Below are 27,956 nucleotides of genomic sequence, written 5' to 3'. Positions count from 1 at the left end.
CTATGTGATTTAGCCGCTGGCGCCCTCTGGTGTTGTAACACCAGACCTGTCCATCCTAATGAAACAAATTCGCTCAGGTTGACTGGTCAGCAAAACAAGATCTTTGGGGACTTCATTTTTCATTTAAAAAAATTCTGTTATTTCTTTGGGAGAACTGTGTAGTTGTCTTAATATGTAAGGTTAAAAAAAAAAACAAACCCAGTGACATGTCAGTTAACATGAACCACATGAAAAAGCGACTTTGAAAGAGCTTTGAAAAGTCTGGAAACACGAGGGCAAAGCTGGCTGAGAGAAGAGAACTTGACATAATTTAAACAGCCACAGTGGGGTTCCTGGAAGCTGGAAGTAACATCTGGAGGCCGCAGGTCAGGAAGAGAAAGTAAATGTTAGAACCATAGAAACGTGAGGCTCATTTATAGTAATGCAAGCCAGACAAACCAGTTGAATCACCCCCTTCTCTCCCTCATCTGGACTGGTGAGCACCCAGCGCCAGTTCCCCGAGGGTTCCCATTCTAGGCTGCTTCATATCGTTCATTTTTCAACCGCTTCACCAGGATGAGCTGCACTGCTGGGGCCCTTCAAAAAGGAAGATCCTGATTCTTCTTCTGCCCAGTGTCTCATCACACATTCGCTGAGCTCCTACTCTGCTATAGGCGGTGCTGCCCTCAGGACAGGCGGGGGCTGGGGCATGCTGACCTGCATTCTGGCTTCCATGTTTCCACCCTTTCCATAGCTGAGATTAAAGCTGGTGTTGCAGTGGGGTGGGTTAGGCTGTTGGGAATCCTCCCAAAGCAGGCAGAAGACCTTGAGAGAGAACAGTGACAAAGGGAGACGGGCAGGCCTAAGTGTCCTCCAGAAATCTCTACATGAGGGTCATCTGGCCCTTGTGGGTGAGCCAGAGCAGTGGTTTGATAGCATAACAGGTTACAGCCAGTCACACCACGCTCAGGGGCAAAACACACACAACAGTGAGCAGGAAGTTGTGTGCTTGTGTCATGGAGGTTGGCAGGGGTGGGAGAGTGCTTGAAGAGTCCATGGCAGGAGACAAGAATGGGAGTAGCAAATGTACACAAAAAGGCTTAAAAGGACCCCAGCAAATTGTTAGTAGAGGTTAGGGCTGGAAACAGACATGGTACGAGACTTTATAGTCTCTTACGGACTTTAATATTTTTATACATATACTTAAGTCTTGCTAGAATCTTTCATAGTGAGAATTATTTGTGTATTATTTGTGTTTTTTCAATTCTAAAAATACAAATAAAAGTTGAAGATATGACAAGGAAAAGTGAAAGTCACTCAGTTGTGTCCAGCTCTTTGTGACCCCATGGGTTATACAGTCCATGGAATTCTCCAGGCCAGAATACTGGAGTGGGTAGCCTTTCCCTTCTCCAGGGGATCTTCCCAACCCAGGGATCGAACCCAGGTCTCCTGCACTACAGGCAGATTCTTTACCAGCTGAGCCACCAGGGAGACCCTAGTACAAGGAAACTGTTTGTTAAAAAATAATAGTAAAGGGCTGATATTTTCAAAACTGATGAGAATAAAAATCCTTTTTCATAACTTTTGTTTTTTTTTAATATCCACTTTTTTTAAATGGAAGGAAGGAAGAAAGGAAGGGGCAGGAAGGGAGAGAGAAAACCTTCCCTTCCTATCTTTGTGGCTCCTATGCCACTTTTCATCACTTTCATTATGATTCTCAGAAGGTAGGCACGCAGTTGGAGTTAAAAGGAAGCCCAGGGTCGCCTAGCTGGGGGCCTCCCTGCAACTACCCAGCCCAAGCAGTGGCAGAACCAGCACAGATCAGTTCCCCAGACTCCTAATCTGGGATCTTCACTGCTTCCAGCTCTCTGCCTAGGGGTTTGCCCCAAATAGATGGCCTGTTCTGTATTACCTGCAGGAACGGGAGTGACTCTCCCCCACTTAGTCCACAAAAGCAGCCTCGGCTCACAGCTGCTATTAGGATAGGATCTCAGAGGGAGTCAAGAAGCCAGGAAGGAGACTCTTCAGGACTCTCCAGGCCAGACCTTTTCCAACTGTACGTCATTCCCTACCTTGGCACAGAGCTGCCGTTAGGGTGGACAGGCAGGAGCAGGGGGCTCACCCTAGAGGAGCATAGGAAGCCAGGGCTGCTGCAGGTGCTGCAGGGCAGACTGAATTGCGTAAAGAGGTCTGGCTTTCTGTTAAACTGCCCCAGATGCTGGGTGATGTCAAGGCAGCTGTGCTGGAGACATGTGAACTCACAGGCAGAAGAGAAGTGGGGAGCGGGGCGGGTGGCCGGGGCAGGTGAGAACCCCACATCTTCTTTAGAGAAGGAAACAAAACTCATAAGGTATTGGGAGTCTTTACCTCTGGGGAAACTGACTCCATAAGTCAATGGAGAAATAAAGCACGTGAGAGGACCCTGGAGGCATTCACTGGGCAGATGAAGGTTAGGTTAAGGAAGCAGTAGACTTAAAATGAAGAACAAAAAGAGTTCAAATGCCTCAGTGACGCTAGTATTTGAACATTTGAAGCTAATTTTTGCACAGGCTAATAGTGGCTGAGGTGCTCAGACAGACCCTCAGTGAGTCTATAGAGAGGTACAGCGCAACTGGGCCAGCACTTAAGTCGTAAGATAAAGGACAGGAGGAAGTCCCCTGGTGGTCCAGTGGTTACGACTCTGCACTTTCATTGCCAAAGGCACAGGTTCAATCCCTGGTTGAGAAGCTAGGACCCTGCTAGGTGACCAAAAGAAAAAAGACAGCAATGCAATATCCTGCCTTAGTGCTGGTGTCTTTCTACCCTGATAAAGCAGCTCAGTTCCTCAAACACGGCCTGTGAGCACTCTCCAAGCGTCTGGCCCCTCTGGGCTGCGGGAGGGAGGAGGCAGCCTCGAGGGTGGTGGTGGGTTCCCACGGGTCCCTGGTCGTACCCCTCTGTGTGCACTGGTCTCCATCCCCACCAGTAAAAGGGGGTAATGATGCTCTCTCTCCCTGGCTGACAGAGGGACAGTCTCTGGAAGAGTAGAGTCTATCCACCACCCTTGAACCCATGTGGCTCAGGCAACTTCAGGATGAAGGGAGAATGACCAGAACCATCTCATCGATCCTTCCCTATAGACGCAAGCTTGAGAAAAACCCATTTCATTGAAAATACCTAAACGTTTTATCCCCAGGAGTGGGATGGGCAACAAAGCTGAAGCCACAGACCAGCAGGTCAGGTGGCTTGTATCCCACCATGACCAGGGGATGGGGGCTCCAGCCCAGGAGGCCAAGCCAGCCTGATTCAACAAAGGTGAAGACCTGATGGAGTCTCCATAGACAGGAGAGGGCGTGGATCACAGACCAGAGGCAGTGCAGGAGCCAGCTGCCTGGGTTTAACTCCAGCTCCCTGGGGACTTGCTCTGAGACCCCCTACTGAGGTAGGTCAGTAATTTTTGATTTCTTTTTCTTAGCAATCAAAGGAGTGGAACCAGACTTAGACCCAGATAAGAGGGGCCCCTGCCTAGGAGCCTCCCAGCCTCTTCTGGCCATCACCCTCTCCACAGGATAAGGGGTCTGCAGGGACAAAAAGACTTGAGGTTGAAAAAGGATAAAAAGGGAGAAGAAAACACAGGGGATTGGGGAGCAGTGAAACCACTCTGTAGAATACTGTAAGGGTAGATACATGTCATTATACATCTGTCAAAACCCGCAGAGTGTCCAACACCAAGAGTGAAATTAATGTAAATTATGGATATCGGGCGATTGTGATATGTCAGTGTAAGCTCAGCAACTGTTTAACAAATGCATCTCTCTGGTGGGGGGGATGTTGATGGTGGGAGAAGCTGGGTATATGTGGGGGCAGGCTATATACAGGAAATCTCTGTACTTTCTGCTCAGTTTTACTGTGAATCTAAAAAATAAATTGAGAAAAGCGCAGCAGGAGGAGAAAAGGAGCAAGAGGGAAAAGTTCAAGCCATGGTAACAGAGGACAGGACAGGAGTATCTGTAAGCCTCTGTTGGGGCCCTAAGTTCTGAATGGCCTCTACCTTCTCATCTCTGTGTAGCCTGTTCCTCTCATGTCCCGCTGGGCTCCAGTGACCAGGAATCCTCGCTTGAGGCAGCCTCATTCTCCCCATCCTTTACTTGAGCAGGCTTAGGATGCTTCCTGCCAAAACAGAGCTGAACACACAGTTCCCTGGCCCTGCCTTCTCCCGGGGTCATCCGGGGACCCAAAGCCCTGGCAGTCACGTCTGGGCTGCCTCTTTAAGTTATCAATATTTATGAGATGATGGTGTCTTCATTTAGATTCCCTAGATAGATCAATAATTAATAGAGTTACTTAAAACCAGACATGGTCTCATCGGAGTCCCATCCAAAGCAGGCGCGCTGCTTCCTGGCAACCACTACGCCACTCTCCAAGAGCGCATCACTCCTCTGCTGAAAGCATTCGAGACTCCTGCTGCATTGCTTTCTTTCTCTTCTTTTTGTTTCCATGTCACTTAATGGCAAAAAGGATTTTGGACAGGCCCTGTTTCTTTCAGGTCATGTGCTGGAATTCTAGAAAGGGAAACGACATCTGGGAAGCTCACACAGAACCTAAGATGTGTTAGCGGCCAGCGCTTCCTCCCATCCTGTCCTTACAACAGCTATTTCCAACCCTCCTCGTGCCTTCCACACCCCCCTTACTTCTCACCTCAACTCTGAAAAGGATCTTCTATTTCAGAAGTAAGGGAACTCACTCCCCACTGCTGCCCCACCCCGTAACTCAGAAGCCTGGCCAATGTCTGTATTGATCAAAGTTGGGGAAATTAACAAGGGTTAGCTAATAAAATGAAATGGTGTGCTATTTATTGTCTTTCATCACTGATAACACTCTAATTAATGTCATCACTACCTAATCTTCTTTATTATCAACATCAGAAACAGAGTAATTAAAAAGACTTTTCTGCTCTCATGTTAGAAGTGCTGCAGTCTGGGGTTGTCTTTTATCTGCTGACCTTTTTTTTAAAATTATTGTTGGAGCATAGTTGCTTTACAATCCCCTGCTTGCAATGTGGTGCAGCAAAGTGAATTAGCCATACATATGCGTGTGTGTTAGTCACTCAGTTGTGTCCAACTCTTTGCAAACCCATGGACTGTAGCCCGCCAGGCTCCTCTGTCCATGGGATTTCCCAGGCAAGAAGACTGGAGTGGGTGGCCATTCCCTTCTCCAGGGGATCTTCCCAACCCAGGGATCGAACCTGAATCTCCTGCATTGCAGGCAGAGTCTTTACAGTCTGAGCTACCAGGGAAGCCGTATACATATAGCCCCTCTTTTTTGGATTTCCTTCCCATTTAGGTCACCACAGAGTTTCAAGTAGTGTTCCCTGTGCTATAAAGTAGTTCTCCTTAGTGATCTATTTTATACATAAATACTGGAGACGGTGTGAGAGCAGGGAATCCTCTTACACTGTAGGTAGGAATGTAAATTAATACAGCCACTATGGAGAACAGTAAGGAGTTTCCTTTAAAAACTTAATTAAAAAAGGAACTTATTTTTAACCGCAGTGCCCTCAAAAGATTCAGAACTTAAATGACCATTCTGCCAGTCATCTCCTCCTAGACTCCCTTCCCTGACACAGGACATGTATCCATACCCAGGCCTGGCTTTGAGCCTTTCCCTTCACCAGGAAGAGGGGTATCCATCTCTCCATCCCTGTTCTATCAACAATCCCCTGTCTCTCCTGGCTCATTAATGGTCTCTTTTTCCACTGTCTTTTTTCTGATTATATAAAATCCTGAAAATACTTCACCTTCTGTTTTCACTCCAGCCTCTGCACTTGGGTGACCATCCCCACCAAGACAGCTCCCGCTGAGTGCACTAGTGATCTCCTCATTGTTAAATCCAACCGCATGTTCCACCTTTTTTTCAGTTTTATTGAAGCATAACTGACCTACAGTACCATGCTGGTTCCAGGTGCACAAACATAATAATTCAATATTTCTATACATTACAAAATGAGCACCACAATGAGTCTAGTTACCATCTGTCACCATACAAAGATACTACCATATTATTCAGTCTATGCCCCATGTTGTACATTTCATCTCTGTAACTTTTATTTTGTAACTGGAAGTGTGTACCTCTTAATCTCCCTCATCCCCCATCCACCTCCCCTCCAGCAACCACCTGTTTGTTCTCTGTATCTATGAGTCTGTTTCTGTTTTATGTATTGTGGTGCTGGAGAAGACTCTTGAAAGTCCCTTGGACTGCAAGGAGATCTAACCAGTCAATCCTAAAGGAAATCAACCCTGATATTATTCACTGGGAAGACTGATGCTGAAGCTGAAGCTCCAATACTTTGGCCACCCGATGTGAAGAGCCAACTCCCTGGAAAAGACCTTGATGCTGGAAAAGATTGAAGCCAAAAGGAGAAGAGGGCGGCAGAGGATGAGATGGTTAGATAGCATCACTGACTCAATGGACATGAATTTGAGCAAGCTCAGGGAGATAGTTAAGGACAGGGAAACCTGGTGTGCAGCAGTCCACGGGGTCACAAAGAGTGGGACACAACTTAGCAACTGAACAACAATAGCAACAACAAGAAGATTCTATGCACGATTTGTCTTTCCTGGTCTGACTTATTTAACTAAGCATAATACCTCTAGGTCTACTCATGTTGTCACCAATGTCAAGATTTAATTAATTTTTATGGCTGAGTACTACTCCACTGCACACACGCATGTGTGAGTGTATGTGTGCACGCAACACCTCTTCTTTACCCATTCATCTGTTGATGGATACTTAGGTTGCTTCCATATCTTGGCTATTGTAAATAATGTTACAATGAACACAGGGGGTATGTGTATCTTTTCAAATTAGTGTTTCTATTTCTTCAGGAAAATAGCCAGAAGTGGAGTTTCTGGATCATATGGTAGTTCTATTTTCCCATGTTGTACTTTTTACTTTAAATAACTTTTTGGAAGCATTTGGCTCTATCCATCACTCCCTTTTTAAATTTTTTAAAAAGTACTCTCAGTTCTTTTGGCTTCTATGATTCCACTCCATGCCGCTTTCCCTCCTATCTCCAAAGCCCTTCACTCAGAGCGTGCAGTTCCTCTGCACACACATCCTAGGATGCTGATCCCCTACCTCATCCCCAGACTCCCAAGGTGTCTTCTTCTGTCTTCACTCAAGGTACGTATCCTGGAGATGACATCTACATTATAGGTTAACTATTACTCAAACATTGACAAATCCAAATCTAAATGCTCCACCTAGACGTCTTTCCTGAGTGTCACTGAGAATTTCCAACAGTCAGACAGCTTCACGTACTTTCCACTGGCGTCTCAAAGTTAACACGTCCCCAGCTCAACTCCACCATCTCTGCCTCCAGCCCTGCCCTCCCTCATGGGTTCCCTGTCTCAGCGAGTGATGTCACCATCCTCCCAGCTGGATCTGATCACTACAGACAATAAATCACTCATCAACACCTCCTAGGTTATTTTCCTTCTCTGTTCCCACTACAGCCAATACCTTATTTCCAATCTCTCACTGGGATCCTTTCAGTGACCAATCGGTTCACAGCTTCAGTTTCCTTCTTATACTTTAGCTCTTTCTCTAATTTTTCTACAATGGGAATTTATTAATGATGCATTCAGTAATAATAAAATACTGTTTTTATAACAAACTAATTTCATAGTTTAATACCTTTTCATTTTTAAGCTTAAATTTACTTAATAAAATTTTAAATTTTAATATTTAATAAAATAATAAAAACTTGTTTTTAAATAGTGTCTGTGAGGTATTCCTGGCCAATAGTTCATGGTTGTCCAACTCTGTGAGCAAGTTAGGCTCGCTTGTGACACTGGACTTCTATCAGGCCCCAGAGTGTGAACCCACGTCCCCATATTATGTGGTATTACCGGTGTCACTTAGCACACTCATTTGAGCAGAAGTCAATTCCAAGGCAGAACAGCAGGAAATAAAGGAGGAAACTCAGACCCAGAGGTCAAGGTTCAAACCCTACCTCTGCTCACGAGCTACAAGAAGAGGTTAAATTAGTCTCTGAGCCTATTTCTTCATGGGGGCCAGAGGGATAATATAACATCCATCACAGGTCTGTGAAGGAGCAATCTGTCTCACGTGACAGCATTTTAGCAGGGGTTTTTCTGAAAGTAAACTACGAACCACAGATGATGACAGAAAAAATGTCTGTGACTTATTTCACAGTCTAACTCCAAAAACTTTTCTTCCCTTCTACTCCAGTGTATCTTTTCCTTAATTTTTTCCTGGACTTTTTCAGACTCATCTTGTGGTCCCAGCTTGTTCACTATCTTAAAAGGTGGAGTCACACTTTCTCTCTTCTGATTCCCTCTATGGAGTCCGCTGGAAGGCCTCTGCACAGAGACTGACCGGCAAATGCTCAGAGTAACTAACAACGGCTTAGCAAGGGCTCGGGCCCAGGCCTTTGGTCAGCCCTGGAAAGCACTCTCGAGGCTCCAAGAAGAAAGATTCTTTGAGTGGAGGGACAGAAGGGGCTCAGGTGCAAGGGGAGTGGGGGAGCAGGACCCAGCGCCTTACCTTTGCACTGCAGACCCTGCCGCAAGAGGCCCCAGAGCAAGGAGCCACAGTGGTCGCAGAAGGTGGGGACCTTGTAGTTGTGGATCCCGAACTTGTGAGGCATGTTGACACTGAACCGCTGGGAGCCCACCTGCAGGGACGGCAAATCACAGGGTCAAAGCCAAGCTCCTTGCTCTGAAGCTTCCCTGGGAACATGGTGAAGACAGCCTTCACCCAGGGCCCTGACCCCACTTTCTCTGTGGACTCTGATCCCCTACCAGTCCCATCCGGGACTCCAGACCTCCAAGTCCCATGGCACATAGCACTCAATCTGCACCTCACATTTTGGCCTTGAAGGGTTGTCATCAGCGGACAGGATGGTGGGATCAATGAGACCCTGGGAGCAGAAGAGGCAGGAAACTTATTACTGTACGTACTGAAGACATGCTGGGTCGATACTAAGAGGAGAGTCGTGGTCTCCCAGGACTGGCCCCAGAGGGATGTGGTGACAACCAAGGTAAAGAGGTAGGGAAGCATCCCAGGTGACTAGGAAGTCTGTGGGGGCAGGAGAGCTGTGTGACCCTCAGCTGCAGCCACTAAGGACTCTGAAGTATCAGATGATGTTGAGTGAGAATGATGACAAACACACAAGACCGTGCTGCAGGGTCAGAGAGCCTGCGAGCATCCAGGAGGGCGGCTCAGGTGCAGTTCAGATGCACACAGCACTCAGAGGAAGATACAGCAACAGAGGGGTGAGTAAGACCAACAGCAAGGACTCGGGGAGGGAGAAAATGGAGAGAGAGAATCTTCCGATTAAAAGCCAAAGAGGAAGAGAAGGAAGGAAGATAACACACAGAGAGAGCATTCTTGGTTAGTCAGGGAACGGCAAGAGTCCTAAGTGTGAGCACAGAGACACAAGACAGGATGAGGCCATCGGCTAAGTGCTTGTGGCCCAAAGTTCCAGGGAGCCCGTTGGCAGAGCCCCCTTTTAACGGGAGGGCATTAGATGCTTGGTGTTTAGAGCCATGTGAGTGTGGGGTGTATATGTATGAGTGTCTACATGCCTCACACTGCAGGTGGTTACACAAAAGAATGAAATTGAAGGTTCGTCCCCTGAGGGCTGTGCCCAGCAGAGGGCACAGTCATCACCCCGATGGGCCAGGAATATAATAACCAAAAGAGACTGGCCTCAGGGAGCAGCCGGACAGGCAACCAATTCCACTACACTAAGAAACCCAATCAATCCCTGGCAATTAATCTCCCTTGGGACATGTACCAAGTTAGGGAACACGCCTCATTGGTAACTTCTTTTTCAGTGCTCAATATGCCAGAAAATACAATCAGAAAGACTAGGTCACAGATTAAGCTGGGTTCTATGCATTTCAAATCTCAACACTCTAGCCTGCATGGCATGAAGTCATAGGGTCTCCTTCCAAGGAGGTGTGAAACAAGTTTAAACATCTGCAGAGGTTCACAGTTGATAAAACTTATGAGATCATTTTTTAAAAACTTATTGAGACTTATGAGCTCCTTAGACCTCCCTGGTGGCTCAGATGGTAAAGCATCTGCCTACAATGCGGGAGACCTGGGTTCAGTCCCTGGGTTGGGAAGATCCTCTGGAGAAGGAAATGGCAACCCACTCCAGTACTCTTGCCTGGAAAATCCCATGGATGGAAGAGCCTGGTAGGCTACCGTCTGTGGGGTCGCAAAGAGTCAGACATGACTGAGCAACTTCACCTATGAGCTCCTTAAGAGCAAGAATCATGTATTCCTCTTTGTTTCTGTGGGTCATGGAGCAATCATCTGGCATACAGGAAGTGCTCAATAAAATGTCCCTAAGAAGACAGACAGACACACAGCAAGGAAATTACCTTTTTCTTTCATTTACTTAAGAAACTAATGAGAGTAACAGCATACTTATGTTTAAGATCCTAGAACAGGAGTCAGGAGAGCTCGGGGACAGTGACTTGCCATTTCCTACCATGACTGTAGAACCTCAGTAAACGACTTTGGTGCTTTGGGCTGTCTGCTTTCCAGGGACATGGGATGCTCAGTCTAAGCCTCGTGCCTTCCTGCTTTCCAGAGATGGTGTGAAATCAAAAGGAGATGGAAATTCTTTCCATAAAGATGGAAAATGCTTTGGGTGTCAAGGAGTCACTTTGTTGAATTGTTTTTAAGAAGCAGGTAGAAGACCCTGCTTCTTAAAAATAGAAGGGCCTCCTTTTGGAAGCCTGATTATAAACCTATCTGATTGTAATCCTGTCCAGGTTCTCTCTCACACTAATGGCCTATGATTATATGATATTTATTTATTTCACCAAGAGTTAACAGTATGTCTTTGAAATCAAATGTCGTGAACACAGATAACTCCTCTACTCGCATTCACACCTGTCATTTTCTCTAAGAGGTTTTTTACCTCTGTTAGTGGATCCACTCTTCTCTCAATTACTCAGTTAAGAGAAACCTGGCTTCAAATCAAATTTTCTTGCTTCTTTACCCCTAACAACTTTTGTAACAGTCAATCTGACACAAGTTTCTAAGAGGAGGAGAACACAGTACAGTGGTCAAGGGCTCAGACTCTGGAACAGACTTGACTGGCTGGCATTTTCACATACTGGGATGTGAGGCTTAAGGCAAGTTAATTTGACCTCTCTATGCTTCTATTCTCTTTGTTGGAAAATGAAGATAGATCTCATTAAGGTTGTTATGGCTTTAAATAATATATGATAAAGTGCTTAAATCACAATGAATGTCAGCTGTTGTTATTACTGTGGTTCTTCCAGCCTCTTAAGTGTTTCTTAGATCCGCTAATCCCACTCCACTCCTCCATCACCTCATAAAGATAAGGCTCCTGCTTGCGTGTTCTGTCTCTCACTGTTTATGAGCTGTGTGGAGCCCTTGACATGTCAGTGAGTCCTTTCACTGTTTCGATGAGATAATGACATAAAATAACTCAAATTTTCCTCTGGGCTTTCTTTTGGGGACCATACAACCCTTGGCATCATATCCACACCCACAAGCCCGACTTTGAGCTGCACTCATTCTGTAGATTGTACCTCATGCCGGAAGGCTGTGGACAACTCCCTTCATTTTTGATCAACACAATAAAGAAAGCAACAGGACCTCAGAGAGATAAGGTTTTTCTTGAAAACCACAGAGGAGGCAGTGGAGGGTGGGGATGGCAGGGAAGAAAGCCCAGAATTTCAATGTTATAAATATTTACCTCGTCGGGAGTTTCCTGTTTCTTTAATCCAGCACACTTCGTAATTATGAGCTCATGGCATCTCTTGTGGACCACGCAAGTGCAGACTGCAAACAGCAAAACATGAGAGAGCTGAGCGACAAGCAGGGGAAGAAAGGTTCCATCCCGCGATTCAGTGAGGTCTCTGCGGAGGAGCGAGGGGAGCCCTGCCCCCCTTCTGTCTCCAATGCAGAGTCTTATTGTAATGCCCTACCTGAAGCCCTTTATGCAATCACTTCAAAGCACTCTGCCATCAGAGCCATTAGGGTTTCCTAAATGCTCTGGAGAAGAATGGACCATTTATATCCAAAGGGCATCAGCAGTTTTCTCTAGTTCCGGGAGCACTGATCAATTTTCTTGCTTCTCTATGCCAGCGTCAGGAAACAATCGCCCAGTTGTGAAGCACTGTCGACCCAGGGTGCTGCTGCTCCCTGTGTTCCATTCAAGGTCCCACCAGGGCTGGCTGGGGAGGTAGGGAGGCCAGCAGCACGTGAGTGGGTGTTCTGTGACTTAGAAGTTCTCTAGCTCCTTGATCTGGATATACCTTTTGTGCCAAATTTAAAATTTTTCATTGTATGTAATACTTCCCCAAGAAATGGCTGACACTCTGTCTGTAGTGTCATGGGCCAGTGTGGACAGTAGGTGATGCCAGGAATCTAAGAATTGTCACATATGTAACTCTGTTCACACATTACCTCCAGGACATAGCCACGTCCCACAGAAGCTACCCCAGTCCCCCAGGGGTGAGGCTCAAGTCAACTAGTGGCTGCTCTCCCAGTTCCAACCACAGAGAAGTCTCAGCATGACCTCATCACATACCACCCTCCAGTTCTAGATAACTTAACCTTGCATTTGTCGTCAATTAACTGGGGAATAAACAAACTCTCTCATACTTTCAAGCAACTGTTAAATCTTTAAGAGCTAATGATGATACAGAAGAGACAAAAAAAAAAAAAAAAAAAAGAGAGGGAGAGAGAAAGAAGCAGCAAGGACCATGAGTGAGACAGAATAAAACAAGCAGGGCAGGAAGCTTCTTCAGCGAGCTGGAGAGTGGGGAGCCTACAGAACACATAGAACCCGGTTCAGGACACGGCGGGCCTCCAAAGGGCATCTTCCTGAAGCTTTTCATCTCATGGGGAAAGAAAAAGGCACAACGAAAACACTGCACCAAAAGGCTGAGCCCCCGGGCCACCTGCAGATGGTGGTCCCCACAGGCACTCCTATACATCTACTCCCACACAGCTATGGTGGAGCGGTGGCTAGGCAGGGACAAAAGAAAAGCGGGATCTCACTTTGCAGAGAGAGAGCGTGACCATGCGGGGCCTACAGAGCTCTGAGTCTCATCCAACCCAGCCCCTGTTTCCACAGGCAGTCGTGATCTGAATTAACCTGTAGTTCCCAGGGATTTACTTCATACAACACCCTCTTACCTTGACATTGGTATCCCTGCTTTCCTATGACACCCCTGAAAAGAAGAAAACAGCTCTTTAAGAAAATGAATTCCAGTAGGTCAAAAGCCACACAAAGCCACCCCATTCTGGCCACTGCCCACAGCGTACCAAATGCTGAGCGGAGTCCACTCAGCAGTGGGGTAGTAATCTCACTCCCACTTGAAGGGTGCCTTAAAATGACTCCTTCTGAAGGCTATCAAGAACAGCCCCAGTGTTTGGAATGGGTGCAAGGTTTGGTCAGTATTAGGGCTCAGTTTCCTATACAAACAGCCACTCCAGCGGCCCAGCTGTGTTCTGGAAAGCCCCAGAGACCCTGCTTGCTCTCCATGGGCCTCAAGTCATTGAGCGTGCCCTTCTTTGCAGACAGTTGTGGAGAAGGGTTCTTGCTGGCAAGCATATTCCCTGAGCATTCCAGGAGTAGTCAAGGTTTATGGGGCAGAGTGTGGCCAGGACTGGGATTTCAATCTACCATTTGGGTAAAGGCCAACATCACAGATTCCTTCCATGGCCAGCATAGGGTCCCCTACGGCAGGTTTAGGGTCAGCCTGGACACAGGACAATCCAGCCAACCTGTCCTGAGCCCTGTCCTCAAGACACCACCACCAACTGGTCAGCTCCCTGCAGTGCCCAGTCCAGTGAGAGGAGCCAAAAGTCACTGGGGCTACAGCTATGGGAACCCAGAGTTCAGTCGTATTGACCATGGGCTTAGAGGAGACCTGAATCTCTAAGGCTAAGCTTTCAGAACCTGCTCCCCAATTCTTGACCAAAATACAGAGATACAGGTCAGACGGCTGTCAGTCCCAGGAATAAGACGTGTCTGTGGATGGAGCCAGGTGTTATTTCTGCTTTAATCAGGTTGGCTTTGCTCTAAGCTGTGTCACCTTGGATGCCCATGCCAACCTCTTTGACTAGTTCCAGAACACCACAAGGGTGAGACAAGGTGTTCCTGGACACCATGAGAATCCAGGGGGTCCTCAGAGTGCAATTTGAATGTTCTCCTTCTGCATTCATGCTGCAGTATGGCCTTGCTCACTCTCCTCCATGGGATTGCCAACATGCGAGCTCCACATCAGTTCCAGACAGCTAAGAGAGGTGGCTAGGAAGGCTGAGCATGAGTCATTAGTTGTGCTCACCAGGGTGGAATCAGGTTTCTGACACATCCTAGCTGGAGGGCCATAGGCTGGTCTCATTTCTGAGCCTCAGTATTGTTGTTAGTGGAATGGTGTTCATAATACATAGCTCATAGGGTGCTGGGAAGATTTAGAGATTTCCAGAGCCAAAGAGAGACCCTGACACAAGGTATTCATCAAAAGTTTCCCTCTAATCCCCAAGGCCAGTATTCCTTGTCCTTCTCCACCTCCCCCAAAGGCCTACTACTTACCTGTTTCTGCCTATCAAAATCCTAGTCATCATAAAAAGAGAATTGCCACCTCCTCCAGGAAGCCTTCCCTGAGTACTCCAGCCAATGAGTCTCTCTTTTCTGAAATCTCAGCATCCTATCAGCACCAATGTTATGACAGTTACTAAGAACTGCTTTGTATTATAAATATTGGCAATGGAATATTTTAAGCTTTCTATGGAAACATTTAAATGTATAAAAAAAATAGAGAGATTAATATAGTAGACCCTCAGGTACCTGTGAGTAGCTCCAACAATGATAAATTCATGGCCAGCCTTGTTTCATCTCTACCCCTAGCCTCTCACCCCTCCTTCCAGTTATTTTTTTTAAACAAATCTAAGAAATCCATCATTCTGTTGGTAAATATTTCAGATTCCCTCTCTAAAAGTTAAGAGTTCTTTAAAAAAAAAAAACCACAAAACCATCATTGGTTATAAAATCTCAACTCCTTAAATATGAGATATGATATGATCCTACATATCTCCATATATAGGAACCAGGAATCATAGTTTCTTCTTCCCATTTAGCCCCCCCAAGCACCACTCAGCCTTGCAGAAAAGTCTTCTGTAGTCAGATAAACAATTAAAGCACATAAGCATTTTTTACATAAAGTGTCCAATCTCCTGACCCATTCCCCCCACCTCTCACTGCCGAGAAGTCTAACCGAGAGGTTTCCAGAAAAGAGGACCTTACCAGATAAAATCTCGGCAGTGGGAACAGTAGGTGGGCTGCCGAAGGTAGGTAGCCATGAACTTGTGGCCGTTGACCTGGTGGACCCTGCGCCTGACAGCCCCCTGCCGCTTCCTGGGCCGCATGCGCTCCCGAAACACACGTTCTTCATTGTCTTTAGGGGCTGAGGAGGGACAAGAGCACAAAAGAAAATACAGTGTGGGTTAGCATCCCTTGAAAATAACCTTCTGTGGGAGAGCTACTCCAGCCCGGGAGATCTGGAGGTTGGAGGGGGCAGCCTCCGCTGGTGGAGGGATTCAGGGGTCTAAAGAGCCTCACTACTTGCTCCAGCGAGTATGCACCGCGTGACTGCAAGGCCCAGACTGTGCACTTTTCCACAACAGCTGCACTCAGCATCCATCCCAACCCTACTCCTGCTCCAGGTGTGGCTGCTTCACTCCTCCCCACACCCTACATGTTGCAAGGGTGTGGGGTCGGAGGCTCAGGTTCAAATCTACTGAACCTTCTGAGGAGTGACCTAGGACTGCTTGTGTTCCTCATCTGGAGCCTCTGCAGGCACTGTCCTCTGTCAGTGGGGATGATGGTGATGGCCCTAAGGTGTGTGGCTTGGAGTCAATGGTGTGACTTCCTTCCCCACCCAGATGCCAAGCTTGGAGAAGTAGCTGCCTAATAAACTTGACTTTTCTTCCTCTTCCCTCTTACCTAGAGTAAAGCAAAAAAAAAAAAAAAAAAAAAAAAAGCCTTTCCCTAAAGGTTAAAAGGAGAGGGAAATAGAACACTGTGAAAGCAGACAGTTTCCAGAAGGTTCAAGACCCACCACCATGGGCTTTAAGACCTACTGGAGACAGAAAGATCTTCCCCACTTCTTCCTTCCCTTCTTGTCAAAGACTGTCCCAAACCTAAGAACACCCTGCAAAGGGACAAGAAAAATAATAATGACCATCAAGTACTGAATGGGCCACCACACATCCCAATACATACATTAATGCCCTAATCCCCAATGTGATAGTTGGGGGGGCCTTTAGGAGGTAATAAAGATTAAATGTAGGCATGAGGGTGTACCCGCATAATGGAATTAGTGCTCTTATAAGAAGAGGAAAAGACCTGAGCCCGCCTGGTCTCTGCCATGAGAGGATACAATGAGAAGGTGGTTGTAAACCAGCCAAGCAGAGACTCCTCACCAGAACACAGAGATCTTGATTTCAAACTTTCAGCCTCCAGAACTGTGAAAAGTAACTTTCTGCTGTCTAAGCCTGTATTCTGTGGTATTTTGTTAAAGCCTGAGCAGACTAACACGGTGACAATACTAGCTGGTGTCTGTCAAGGGCTTACACTCTGGTAAGTGTTAGCCCCTCAGTTGTGTCCAACTCTTTGTGACCCCACGGACTGTAGCCCACCAGGCTCCTTTGTCTATGGGATTCTCCAGGCAAGAATACTGGAAGGGGTTACTATTTTCTTCTCCAGGGGATCTTCCTGACCCAGGGATCAAACCTGGGTTTCCCGCATTGCAGGCAGATTCTTTGCCATCTGAGCCACCTTAGCTAAATGCATTATGTGTGATAACTCATTGAAGCATCACAACCCCAGCTGAAGGGTACCGCTATTACCCCCATTTCTTGGATTTGCAAACTGAAGAATGAAGAGCTCAAGTAACCTTTTCTGTTAATACAGCTATCTAGTAGTAGAGCCCTAGAGAGGGGAATGGCAATCCACTCCAGTGTTCTTGCCTGGAGAATTCCATGGACAGAGAAGCCTGGCAGGCTACAGTTCGTGGGGTCGCAAAGAGCCGGACATGACTGAGTGACTAACACACACACAGTGGTAGAGCCCAGATACTATACCAGAGAGGGAGAGAGAGGTCCCTGTTCCACTGGCTACCTGCTGCTCTGAGGGACAGCCCACTCTGCCTACAGCAAGTCTCCAAAGCTCTCACCTGGTGGCTCTCATTAGGGAAGAGCTGGGCTGCCTGAGGCTTCCCCTAGCACAGAGAAGGCAGGCAAGGGTCTCCTGCCAGGCTCTTGACACTCTCAAGCAGCCCTGGAAGGTGGGTAAAAATACACTGGGAAGGCTCCATCCCCCCGACCATCACCCCAGCCTAACAGTGTCAGTCCTGAGGGGAATAAGCTTTGCCCCTCATGGACCTCTCTGAACACAAGGTTCCCTGCAGTGGTGGGAACTGCACGTGTGTCAGTCAAACATCTGTTTAATCCAAGAGCATCTTGTCAGCCCAGAGAAGGTAGGGTGGGCAGAACATCAAACTGAAGGAGGAAAAGAACAATGGGGAGCAAACGTCCAGCATGTGCTTTTAGAGGGAAGCAGCCTCCAAGCAAATGTGCAGAACTGCTGACTGGAGGCTGCTCGAGGGCTCCCAGGCTGTGTTCTCAGGACTGCCCCTGGATGACCTAGAAGGGGGTCTGCCTGTGGACCTCCTGCTTCATACCCCACAACCTGCAGGGGTTTCCTTTTTAACTGGTGCCTATTGTTTCACAAAGTCTCTGACACCGATTACCTTCTGGGTATAGAAAGCCCACACCACCTCCTACTTTCTACAACCTAGGGGGTAAGACCCAGATGAGCAAATTCACAAGGAAAGGTCCTGCTTCTAACTAGAGATGCCTACATATGCACACGCATGCATAAATATGACAATCATCACTCAGTTGTGAAATTAGAGGTGACTTTCATTTCTGCTTCATACTTTCCAGTATATTTAGAAAATTCTATTTTTATAAGCTGGAAAAATGTGGTATTTAAAAAAACAAATCTTTTCAATCTTTTCAAATCAATTCAAAAAAACAAACCTTAGTTGCTACAAACCTGATAGACAAAAAATCTAAACTCCCCAAACTCAGCCTTGGGGTAGCTCAGGCCAGGGGATGGGAATTCTCTTTGTACAAAAGCATCTGTCAAATTCTTTCACAGAAGGTGTTACCATGGAATATATATCAACAGTACGCTCTAATGCATTTAAAATGCAATTTGATTTACAAAGCCCTCAGATTTTATAGTCATCTTGATTCTGGAAATTGTGTTTTCAGTCAAAATGGTGAGGAGTTTAATCTAGTTTTCTCAAAGAACTGCTGCCATATGGGGGGTTATAGGGGTCCCCGAGGGCCTTATTTCTCAACTTTTTATAGAAATGACCACAGTAACCAAACTGGACATTCTAAACTGTGTTTAACTGATTTAATAGATAAATGCAGCACCCAGTTAATTTAACGCCACTTGCTTCTTTAAAATTTACTTATTCTTTAATTGAAGAATAATTGCTTTACAAAATTGTGTTGGTTTCTGCCAAACCCCACTTACTTTTGAAAACCTGTTTATGGGCTGCACTGATGCTGTGAGAAAAGCTGTATAAAATTTGTAGGGGGTGGGAGGTGGGGGGGTTTGGGGGGGATGGGAGGGTCTTGGGTGCAGGTTAGAAAGAGAGCCAAGGATAACCCCATGCTAAGCTGGGGTCTGTCTGATCTAACTTCTCCAAAATGTTCTGTTATCCTGCTCCAGAGCACATTGTGCATGGCCTGTTAAAAGTCAGCTTCTATGTTCAATATGTGGGGAGACTAAAGGCAACAGAAGGAACAGGTAAATAAACTTTGTTTTCCAAGGAGGTTTGCACATGAGGCTGCATGAGAAAGGGGATGGGACTCCTGGCTGATGATAACACCTGCCTTCCACACATCTTTGGACAGGGGAACTACAGGGCTCCTCAGCCCCATAGAATCTCCTTGTTGGGCCTAGAGAAACTGCTAGAAATGGTTCGCCTTCAGCATTTCCCCTGATGTGAAGGGTCTCTCTCTATTAAAATGCAACTTCCATGGGGTAGCAGGTAATGCATGGCACGTGCATGCAGGAGCACAGACACCTGTATGGGTAAGAGAGGATGCGTGGTGCGAGAGTGAAAGAATAGACTATAAATACAAGCATATATGTACATGTATGTGTGTAATACAATAGCAATATATATCAAATATCATGCATAATTCATTATATATTCATATATAATACAGCATGATATATTAGTGGCATTAACAACTACATTATGACATAATTATAATTATATTAATAGCAATATATTATTACATAAGATGAAGATATGCTATATAGTTTTTCTGAACCGTTTGAAGCAACACTTCACCCCTAAATACTTCAGGGTTTATCTCCTAAGAATAAAAACATTCTCTGACATAATCACAATATCAAAGTCAAGGAATTTAACATTGCTATAACTATCCAATAGACAGTTCATATTTAAATCTCCCTGATTGTCCCCTGCACATGTGTGTGCTAAGTCACTTCAGTTGTGTCTGTTTCCTACCCTATGGACTGTGGCCCACCAGGCTCCTCTGGCCATGGGACTCTCCAGGCAAGAATACTGGAGTGGGTTGCCATGCCCTCCTTCAAGGGACCTTCCAGACCCAAGGATCGAACCCGCGTCTCTTCTATCTCCTGCATTGGCAGGTGTGTTCTTTACCACCAGCGTCACCTGGAAAACCCAATTGTCCCCTAAATGTCCTTTATTGTTGCTGTTGTTTTTAAATGTTTAATCCAGGAGCTAGTTAGAGCTCAAGGAAGTTATCTGCTTGCTATGTCTCTTTAATCTCCTAGTAAAGAATAATTTTCTTGACTTATTTCCTTCTTATGACAAAGTTATGGAAAGTATAGGATGTTGTCTTGTGGAATATTCTACAGCCTGGATTTGTTTGTTCCCATTTGACTAGTTTCCAATTCAATGGCAAACATACCACGGAGCTGTACATACCAATAAATCTTTAGTTGTAGATAAGTATGTAAATGACATAAATATAAAATTTATAGGAGGAGAAATATAAAATATTCATTCTTACTAGGAATTCTTAAAATACAGAGCTCTCTTGACCTATCATTGACATACCATTTAATGCCTAATAAGGAAACAAATTTGTTTTAAAATGGAATTATCAGCTGTTTGGAAGGCTGTTATTAAACTGATTTATTCATTCACTGCTAGAGGCAATGTCGCATAATATTTTCAGAAGCAATATTACAGTACATGGCAAACATCACAAAGAGATTCATATCCTCTGATTAGGCAATTCCTTAGTAAGTAACTCTAAGTCAATAATTCAACAGAAACTAAAAGTTATACACTTATAACTTATACATGTTCCCCAAGGCATGTCTAGTCAGCCTTCAAACAGAAACAACTTGATATCTCACATTAGGAGAATGGTCTAACGAATTATACTACATCTATATCAATTTTAAAATGTTGAGAGAAGACTATGCAGGAACATGGGGAAACGTGATCTAAAACTGTGAAAACAGGAGGCACAGAAACACAAAACATATTTACAGGTTGAAGGTGACATGAAAGAATTATTGTGTTATGCTAGGATGATGGGATTATACGTTTGTATATTTGAAAAATGTTCTCTAATGCTCTTTAATGACATTTTTAATACATGGTTTCTTTTTGGCTGCAGTGCACAGCATACGGGATCTCAGTTCCCCAACCAAGGATCAACCACACCCCCTACATCGGAAGCTTGGCGTCTTAACAACTAGACTCCCAGAGAAGTCCTTTAATGATTTTTAATAGCAGTTCTTTCCACCTACAGCATGAGGTAATGGGAGGGTCACTCACGTTGCAGGAGTGGGGGACTACATGGCATGAATGAGGAGGAAAGGGCAGAAGATGCTGGCCTGGAGATCAGGAGAGACAAGATACATTTTATCAGCTTCCCCAGCTGCCAGTGGTTCTGGGCTGGGTCACCCCACTTGCCCCAACATCTGTGACTTGTGCTGAGGCATGCTCTTCACATCACTTCACTGGATGTACTCAGCCATGCCCACCTAGGCTGATGGCTCATTTGCCACAGCCCACAAGGCAAAACCAGAACTGGTTTTCCTTTCTTTCCTTCCTTTCCTTTCTGCCTACACAAATCTTTTGTTTTATGGCTGCATCTGCATCTACCACACAGCAGAAGGGATGACCCAAGTCAGGGAGAGGCCAACACAAAGCTGGATAACTTGTGAAACTTTCTGTGTAAATGAAGATCTTGGCTGCTCAGATATAACAACAAGAACTCACAAAGGCATGAACCTAGGGAGACACCCTGTGAAGCAGCTATGAGATCTTCGGTAACCTTAATCTCTAACAACATTCCAAGAGTGTTTTCTGCTGGCTGTGATTTGCCTATAAGCTCAAATTCCTAGGGTCTTCTATACCAATGAGTATCTTCCAGCTCCAAAGCTCAGAAGAATCTCTGACAGGCTGCAGGCAAGTGGCAGAAGAAGCACAAAGAACCCACACCTCACAGTTCTTTGTAGGTCAGCCTCACCTGGCCCCTTTTCCTTGGGCTGAGACTTCTCAGTCTAGGCCAGAAGGACACACAATCACAGGGAGAGGCAGCCCGGGGCGCCAAACCCTCTGCTACCTCTTCTGGTCTGTCTGATTATTGAAGGTCCCATTGCTTCATCAGCACCTCCCTCACCTCATCTTATGTTCTCCTGAATAAAAAGGGGGCTCAAGTGACAGGACTGAACTGGCATCCTTAAACTCAGTGCTCTTTGAATGCCTCTCAGTGAAAGAATATCTAGCAGGGAATTCCTAATAGGCTGATGGTTATGAATCCCCAGATGCTGGCACTTCCTTCGAGGGCATGTGTAAGAAGGACTGTCAAGCCCAAAGTTCCAGCTCGCCCAAGACCCCTGACCTTGGAGCCTGGACCAGTCAGAAGGACCAATATCCTTGACTGGCCACCTCTGGGCACCGCTGTCATTCGTCACTGCAGGCGATCCCTCAATCAATCTCCTACTCTTGATTTTGAGTGCACATAGGGGTCTTCTCCACGAGCGAGTGTGCCATGGGTGGTCTTCTTGATCTCTTCTCACCTCCTTCTTTTGACCTTCTCTTTCTACCACTATGGTTGAACTAGGTGCTGGGAGATTGGACAAATGTTGCCTTTACCCCAGACTTGCGTTATAACCTAGAACAAGTCATTTAATCTCTTCAGGAGTCTGTTTTCTTATCCATCAGGAATAGCACTGCAACGGCTCTGTCTAAACACCAGGCTGGCATGTTCTCTGCCCCAGATGTCAAGGTGACAGCTCCTGATTGAGGGAAAGTGGAATACTCTCACCCACCCCACTACAAAACCTCCCCTGGCTGGGGTCCGACTGTCTCCAGACAGTTCAGCCCTGCCACTGTGAATAAAAGGGGGTCGGCTCCGTCTCCTCCCACCCCATGCATCAGGGGCTTTGGAGGAGCACACTCCACCTCCAGAGTGTAGTCCTGGGAAGACTGGGCTGGGTAAAAACACTGACTCAGCTCTAGGACAACAGCAGTAAGAAATGTGACCAGTTTGAGAAAAGGCTGGGATTGTCCTCAGAAGGCTTGTCTCAGAAGCCAAGCAAAGAGTGAATCCAGTTTTCAAGGCAGATTATTTCACAACACAAAGAAAATAACTCAAACATCCTGATAGTTTTATCTAAATAACTGTCAAATCTTGGATGATTCAGAAGCTGAAAAATAACAGCTACCATGTATGGGCCCCTGTCATATGGCGAGCACCATTCCAAGTATTTTGTATCCATGAAGGGCTATTTTATATGTGAGATATTGTTAAACATCCATAAAGTGCAATTAAAAATACATGAGGTGTTATTACATATACACAAGATACTGTAAGCAACTTAGATCTAACATCATGAGGTGCTATTATCCTCAACTTACAAATGAAGAAACCAAGGGCTCAAGAGGTTAAGTAATTTGTTCAAGGTCACACAGCTAACAGTGAGTGTCAAGTTCAAGAATTCCCACCCTGACCCATCCACCTCACAAGGATGGCAGAATAGCTTGAGTCCCCAGTACCCAACTTTGTGTATGGAAGTCTCTTGCTGGCTGCTGCCCATTCACCTCTCCACACACTCATCCCACTCTCAACTAGACACTTAGAAAGTCAAAAGGGACTGATTAATTCACAAGCACACACATAATGGAATTTAATGCAGTGGTTTCAAAAAGCAGACATGCCAAGTCTACCAAGAAACAATATGTAGAAAAAGAGAACTAAGAAACATGTCTATAGTGTATATTTATATAAAATGAGAAAGAGAAAAGGATAAATATCCTCAAACAACATAAACAGAAAAACATATTGAGACTTTCTGAAGTGTTAAAAATTGTACATTCTAAAAAATGTTTATTAGGTGGATATTGGATGCCAGGCAGTATTCTGGGCACAGACTGTTAGCCATAATGGACGGTCCATAGCCACTCTCTAAATTATTCTTCTCAGATATTTTGAATTTGATCCTTAATAGGTGGGTCTCCACTAACAAAGCAAGGAATTGCCGTCGTTGTCCAGGCAACAGTGGTTATGACTCGGGGGTGGGGAAAGCCCCTGAAGAGACTAGATGGAATTTTTCCCACTCAGTATCTGAGGAGTTTACTCAATAAATCTCTGGTTTAACTTTATGGACTTGCTGTGAAAAATGCAAGATCAATGGAAACAAAACAAAATGAAAAAAACCTAGGCACTGAAAATCAAAGGAGCAGTGCCTTTTCATTTTATTTTCCATGAGGAAAATAGCTTATAATATTTTCAAGTTGAAATAAATGCTACATGACAGTGAGTTTTAACGATTAAGTAAATATTTACGTGATACCAAAGGCTATGTTCTACATGTTGTACTCACACAATACATTAAAGAAAATTTCTGTTCAAAACAGGAAAGAGGAAACAGCAATTAATTCCCCGAGAGAGATTAGTCTGAACTATCCATGTCTTCCCAGAGAACCACAAGACATGAAGCAGAAACATCTAGCAGGAGAGGTTTTGAATTGTCCACATATGTTATTCTGTGTAATCTAATCAGAAGAGAGCACTGGTAGCATTTCAAGATTAGCATCTCAAACTTACTACAAATCGTTTTCTTCTTCCTCATCGTTCCTTTCCAAATGACCTGTTCTGTATTCATGGCAGGGCATAAGCTCTTGTCCACTTAATTAAAATAAAGCTTAAGCTAGTTTGTGCTTTGCTAGGAAAAAAAAAAAAAAGTGAAAAATGTGGACACTTGACAGGGTAGAGAGAGTAGCACTAGGGTAAACTGAGGTCAGACACAGTGGTGGTAGGACAACTGGATGGTCACTGAGGCAGAAAAGGGGGGGCAGCCCCCCAGTCCCACCACCCAGGCTCCAGTATACATGGGGACATGGAGAACCACTGGAGAACAATGATCATCCTTAAGTAGGAAGTCTCCTTGCTTCCTGCCTATCCGTATTTATTCATTCCCTCCCTCCTCCATCCATTCAAAATTAAACCCTGGAGTTACACTGGAACTACCACAGGCTTCTTGGACCCAGGAAAAGTCACTGCTTGCCAGGAGAAAAACCGCAGAGCAAAATCCCTTCAGGCAGACCTGCTAAATGCTCAAAGAGCCTTCTCATCCTGGGGAATCAGCCAAGTGGGGCACCAGCCAAGGGTGGGGCCAGAGTCCTCGCTGGTGCCAGTGATGGTCCTGTAATTCATATCACAGGAAACTGAGCTGTTGCTGAATTACTGGGCATCTGAGCCCCGAGGACCTCATGTCCATGATGTCATGTCCATGGTTCACGTTTCTAAAATGCTCTATTAAAAAATGCCTGTGGGAGAGCAGCGGCAGAAGTCCTAGCAGGACGTCTGTTCATTCCCAGCATGAACAGGGGGGAGTGTCAATGCCAAGTGAAGGCTGACAGCCCCCTTTCCAAATACATTACAAGCCTCTTAATGCCAAGGCAAGCAGGCCAAAAAGGTTATACGATTATTTACTGAAAAACCCACATCCATCAGTACTGTTGCTATCAGCTGTTCCATAACATCCAGTCAGTGGCAGGCAGGATTCAGAAAGGTTCAAGCAGAGTGAGCTAAAAATCACACCCTTTAATATCAAGTGGTCCCTTTACCATCTCATCCCAGCCTCCACAGACCTCCTCAACTAAGTGTGTGCACAGTTACCCAAATTACCACGACAGACTCATCTGTTTATTTTCCCCAAACTCCTCTGATTGCTAAGGTAGTTCCATACTGTTGCTAATACTTTAAAGTTAAAATTAAAAAGAAAAACCATAGCTTTTCCCAGAGACATCTTAAGTCCTGAGCAGGATTCCAAGGAAGATGGCCAGGTGGGTATTTATCAGACTACCTGAGAAAGAAGTCAAGTTTCAGGGAGTCAGAAGATAAAAGCAAAAAAATAACAGGCAATGAAAGACTTGTTAAGACAAAGGAGCTGGCACAAGAAGATAAAAAGAAGTAAGGATGATTATTAAGTCATGAAGTCCAGGCTGGTGATTGGCTAAATGAACCCCACACCTTCCCAGAAAGCAGATGAGTTTGTCTTACTCTCTGCATACCTTCCTCCACATTGACCTTCCTTCCACCCTCCTCCCAGCTAGTTTCCAGAGCAGGGTATTGGGGGGATGGACCTTCCTTAGGAAGCTTATCAGAGGTTTAAAAAACCCTAGATCATCCTATAGAAACAGCTATCAGGGCTATTAGGCCTTGGGCATCCACAAGATCAAACCAATCAATCCTAAAAAAAATCAACTCTGAATAGTCATTGAAAGGGCTGATGCTGAAGCTGAAGCTCCAATACTTTGGCCACCTGATGCAAAGAGCTAACTCACTGGAAAAATCCCTCGTGCTGCAAAAGATTGAGGGTAGGAGGAGAAGGGGATGACAGAGGATAAGATGGTTGGATGGCATCATTGACTCAATGGACATGAGTTTGAGCAAACTCCAGGAGATAGTGAAGGGCAGAGAAGCCTGGTGTGCTGCAGTCCATGGGGTTGCAAAGAGTCAGACACGACTTAACCAGTGAACAACAATCAAGAGCATAGCGCCCGTAGAACTTATATCTTTCCCCTTGGCTTCAAAAACTTGCTTAAACTTTTTCTGATAAGTTTTATGTTCCACTGAGATAGTGATCACAACTCTGTATGTAGAAAGAGGGATAAGGAGGTCAAAAACAATAATGCTTTTAACAACTGAAAACAAAGCCAGAATCCAGCCCTGTGCCCCTTCAAGGCTCACAGGCTCTCTGATTACACACACACACACACACACACACACACACACATGGTGTGACCCACCCCCCCGCTGCTGGCATCTCTTTCAATACAGGGGACACTGCAGTCTGGAAAAACCAATGACATTCCCAGGATTGCTCCTTAGGGCCTCGGAAACTCCTGTCTCTCTGTAAGTTGTCATCCATAGTGATAGGAGAATGTTGTGGAAAGAACAGCCACTATGTGAGAAGGAAAATGTATTTCTAATAGCCCTACAAAACAACAGAGACATCTGCTAAATTTGGAGTCTCAAATCTAGAAACTCCTATACACAGAAAATTAAAACCATCAAGAACAAAAGATGGGGGTAGGGGCAAGGGAAATTTTTAAAATTTCTAGTTTAATGAGACTAAGGAAATATTCTAAGGCCTCAAATGCTTAAGGGAGATCCAGTCAGCTTGGGTCTTAGTGCTAACAAAGTACAAGAGGAGATCAAATTCCCCAAGAGAGTAAGTTACCTCTGTCCAGAGGGAAAATATTACCAGTCACAGACCCTGCCTTGAATCTCAGCAAGCTTCTTGCAGATATGCATTCTTGGTCACCAGGACTCTCTGGAAGAAGTATTGATACTTACAGCTAAGCTAAGCTAAGTCACTTCAGTCATGTCCGACTCTGTGCGACCCCAGAGACGGCAGCCCACCAGGCTCCCCCATCCCTGGGATTCTCCAGGCAAGAACACTGGAGTGGGTTGCCATTTCCTTCTCCAATGCATGAAAGTGAAAAGTGAAAGTGAAGTCGCTCAGTCGTGTCCGACCCTCAGCGACCCCATGGACTGCAGCCTTCCAGGCTCCTCCGTCCATGGGATTTTCCAGGCAAGACTACTGGAGTGGGGTGCCATTGCCTTCTTCGATATTTACATCTACTATAAATCAATTTCTCTCTGAAAAACCCAGCTCCCATCCTAGACCTTACAACCTCAGGACAGCCCAGAGCCATGTCTTTACTTAGAAAAGAGGGCACTTTCCTAATCTGGAAATCTGGGCCCTGGACACAGTGTAGTCACCTGCCTGCCCTTTCAGGAGGTCTTGGTTTAAGCCTTAACAGGGCTAGTCAACAAAGGTTAAGCTAAGGTTAAGATCTACCACAGTCTTAAGAGTCTCAAGAATCCTGAGTAGTGGATGAGCACTGTGCCAGCCAAAGCACATCTCTGCTGTGCTTGTGAGACTGGCTATCCCTAGTAGGTGTGAGATGTCCAAGAGAAGACAAGTGAAATCCTTCTAGAGCAAAGATTTGAAACTTCATTTTCTGGGAGAAAAAAACAAAGGATTGAATGAGAGGTGTGGTGGCCAGTCTCCAAGATGACCCTCATGGATCCATGCCTCCTGGGACTCTGTGCAGGCCCCTCCTACACAACTCGTGTTGCCCTGCTGACTTGTAGAACCAAAGAGACCTTGCAGAAATGACAAAGGGGGACTGCTGAGGCTAGGTCATAAAAGACACTGCAGCTTCCACCTTGCTCACTCTTGGCTCTCTCTTGGAAAGCCAGCTTCTGTGTCCTGGCACACAAGCAGCCTTAGGCAGAGGTCCATTTTGGCAGAAACTGACTGGGAGGGACCTCCTCTGTCAGTCAACACTGACTCA

The 27,956-nt window shown here is 45.5% G+C and overlaps 1 protein-coding gene across 6 annotated transcripts in view; it reads right to left on the bottom strand.

Annotated features, from left to right (window-relative positions):
• The window catches only part of PRKCE (protein kinase C epsilon), a 546,248-nt gene that overhangs the window by 182,860 nt on the left and 335,432 nt on the right, over positions 1-27,956 (bottom strand). For all 6 annotated transcript variants that reach the window (XM_055539989.1, XM_055539990.1, XM_055539991.1 and 3 more), the window contains 4 exons: positions 15,290-15,449; positions 13,177-13,211; positions 11,729-11,814; positions 8,527-8,656 (listed from right to left, as the gene is read on the bottom strand). In XM_055539989.1, coding sequence (XP_055395964.1) covers positions 8,527-8,656; positions 11,729-11,814; positions 13,177-13,211; positions 15,290-15,449 — 411 coding nt within the window. The remainder of the gene's footprint in view (positions 1-8,526; positions 8,657-11,728; positions 11,815-13,176; positions 13,212-15,289; positions 15,450-27,956) is intronic.

Source organism: Bubalus kerabau, chromosome 11 (genome assembly GCF_029407905.1).
Source record: "Bubalus kerabau isolate K-KA32 ecotype Philippines breed swamp buffalo chromosome 11, PCC_UOA_SB_1v2, whole genome shotgun sequence".
In the NCBI taxonomy this organism is placed as follows: Eukaryota; Metazoa; Chordata; class Mammalia; order Artiodactyla; family Bovidae; genus Bubalus; species Bubalus kerabau.
Note: the sequence above shows the minus strand (reverse complement) of the source record. Positions and strands in the feature narration are given on the sequence as shown.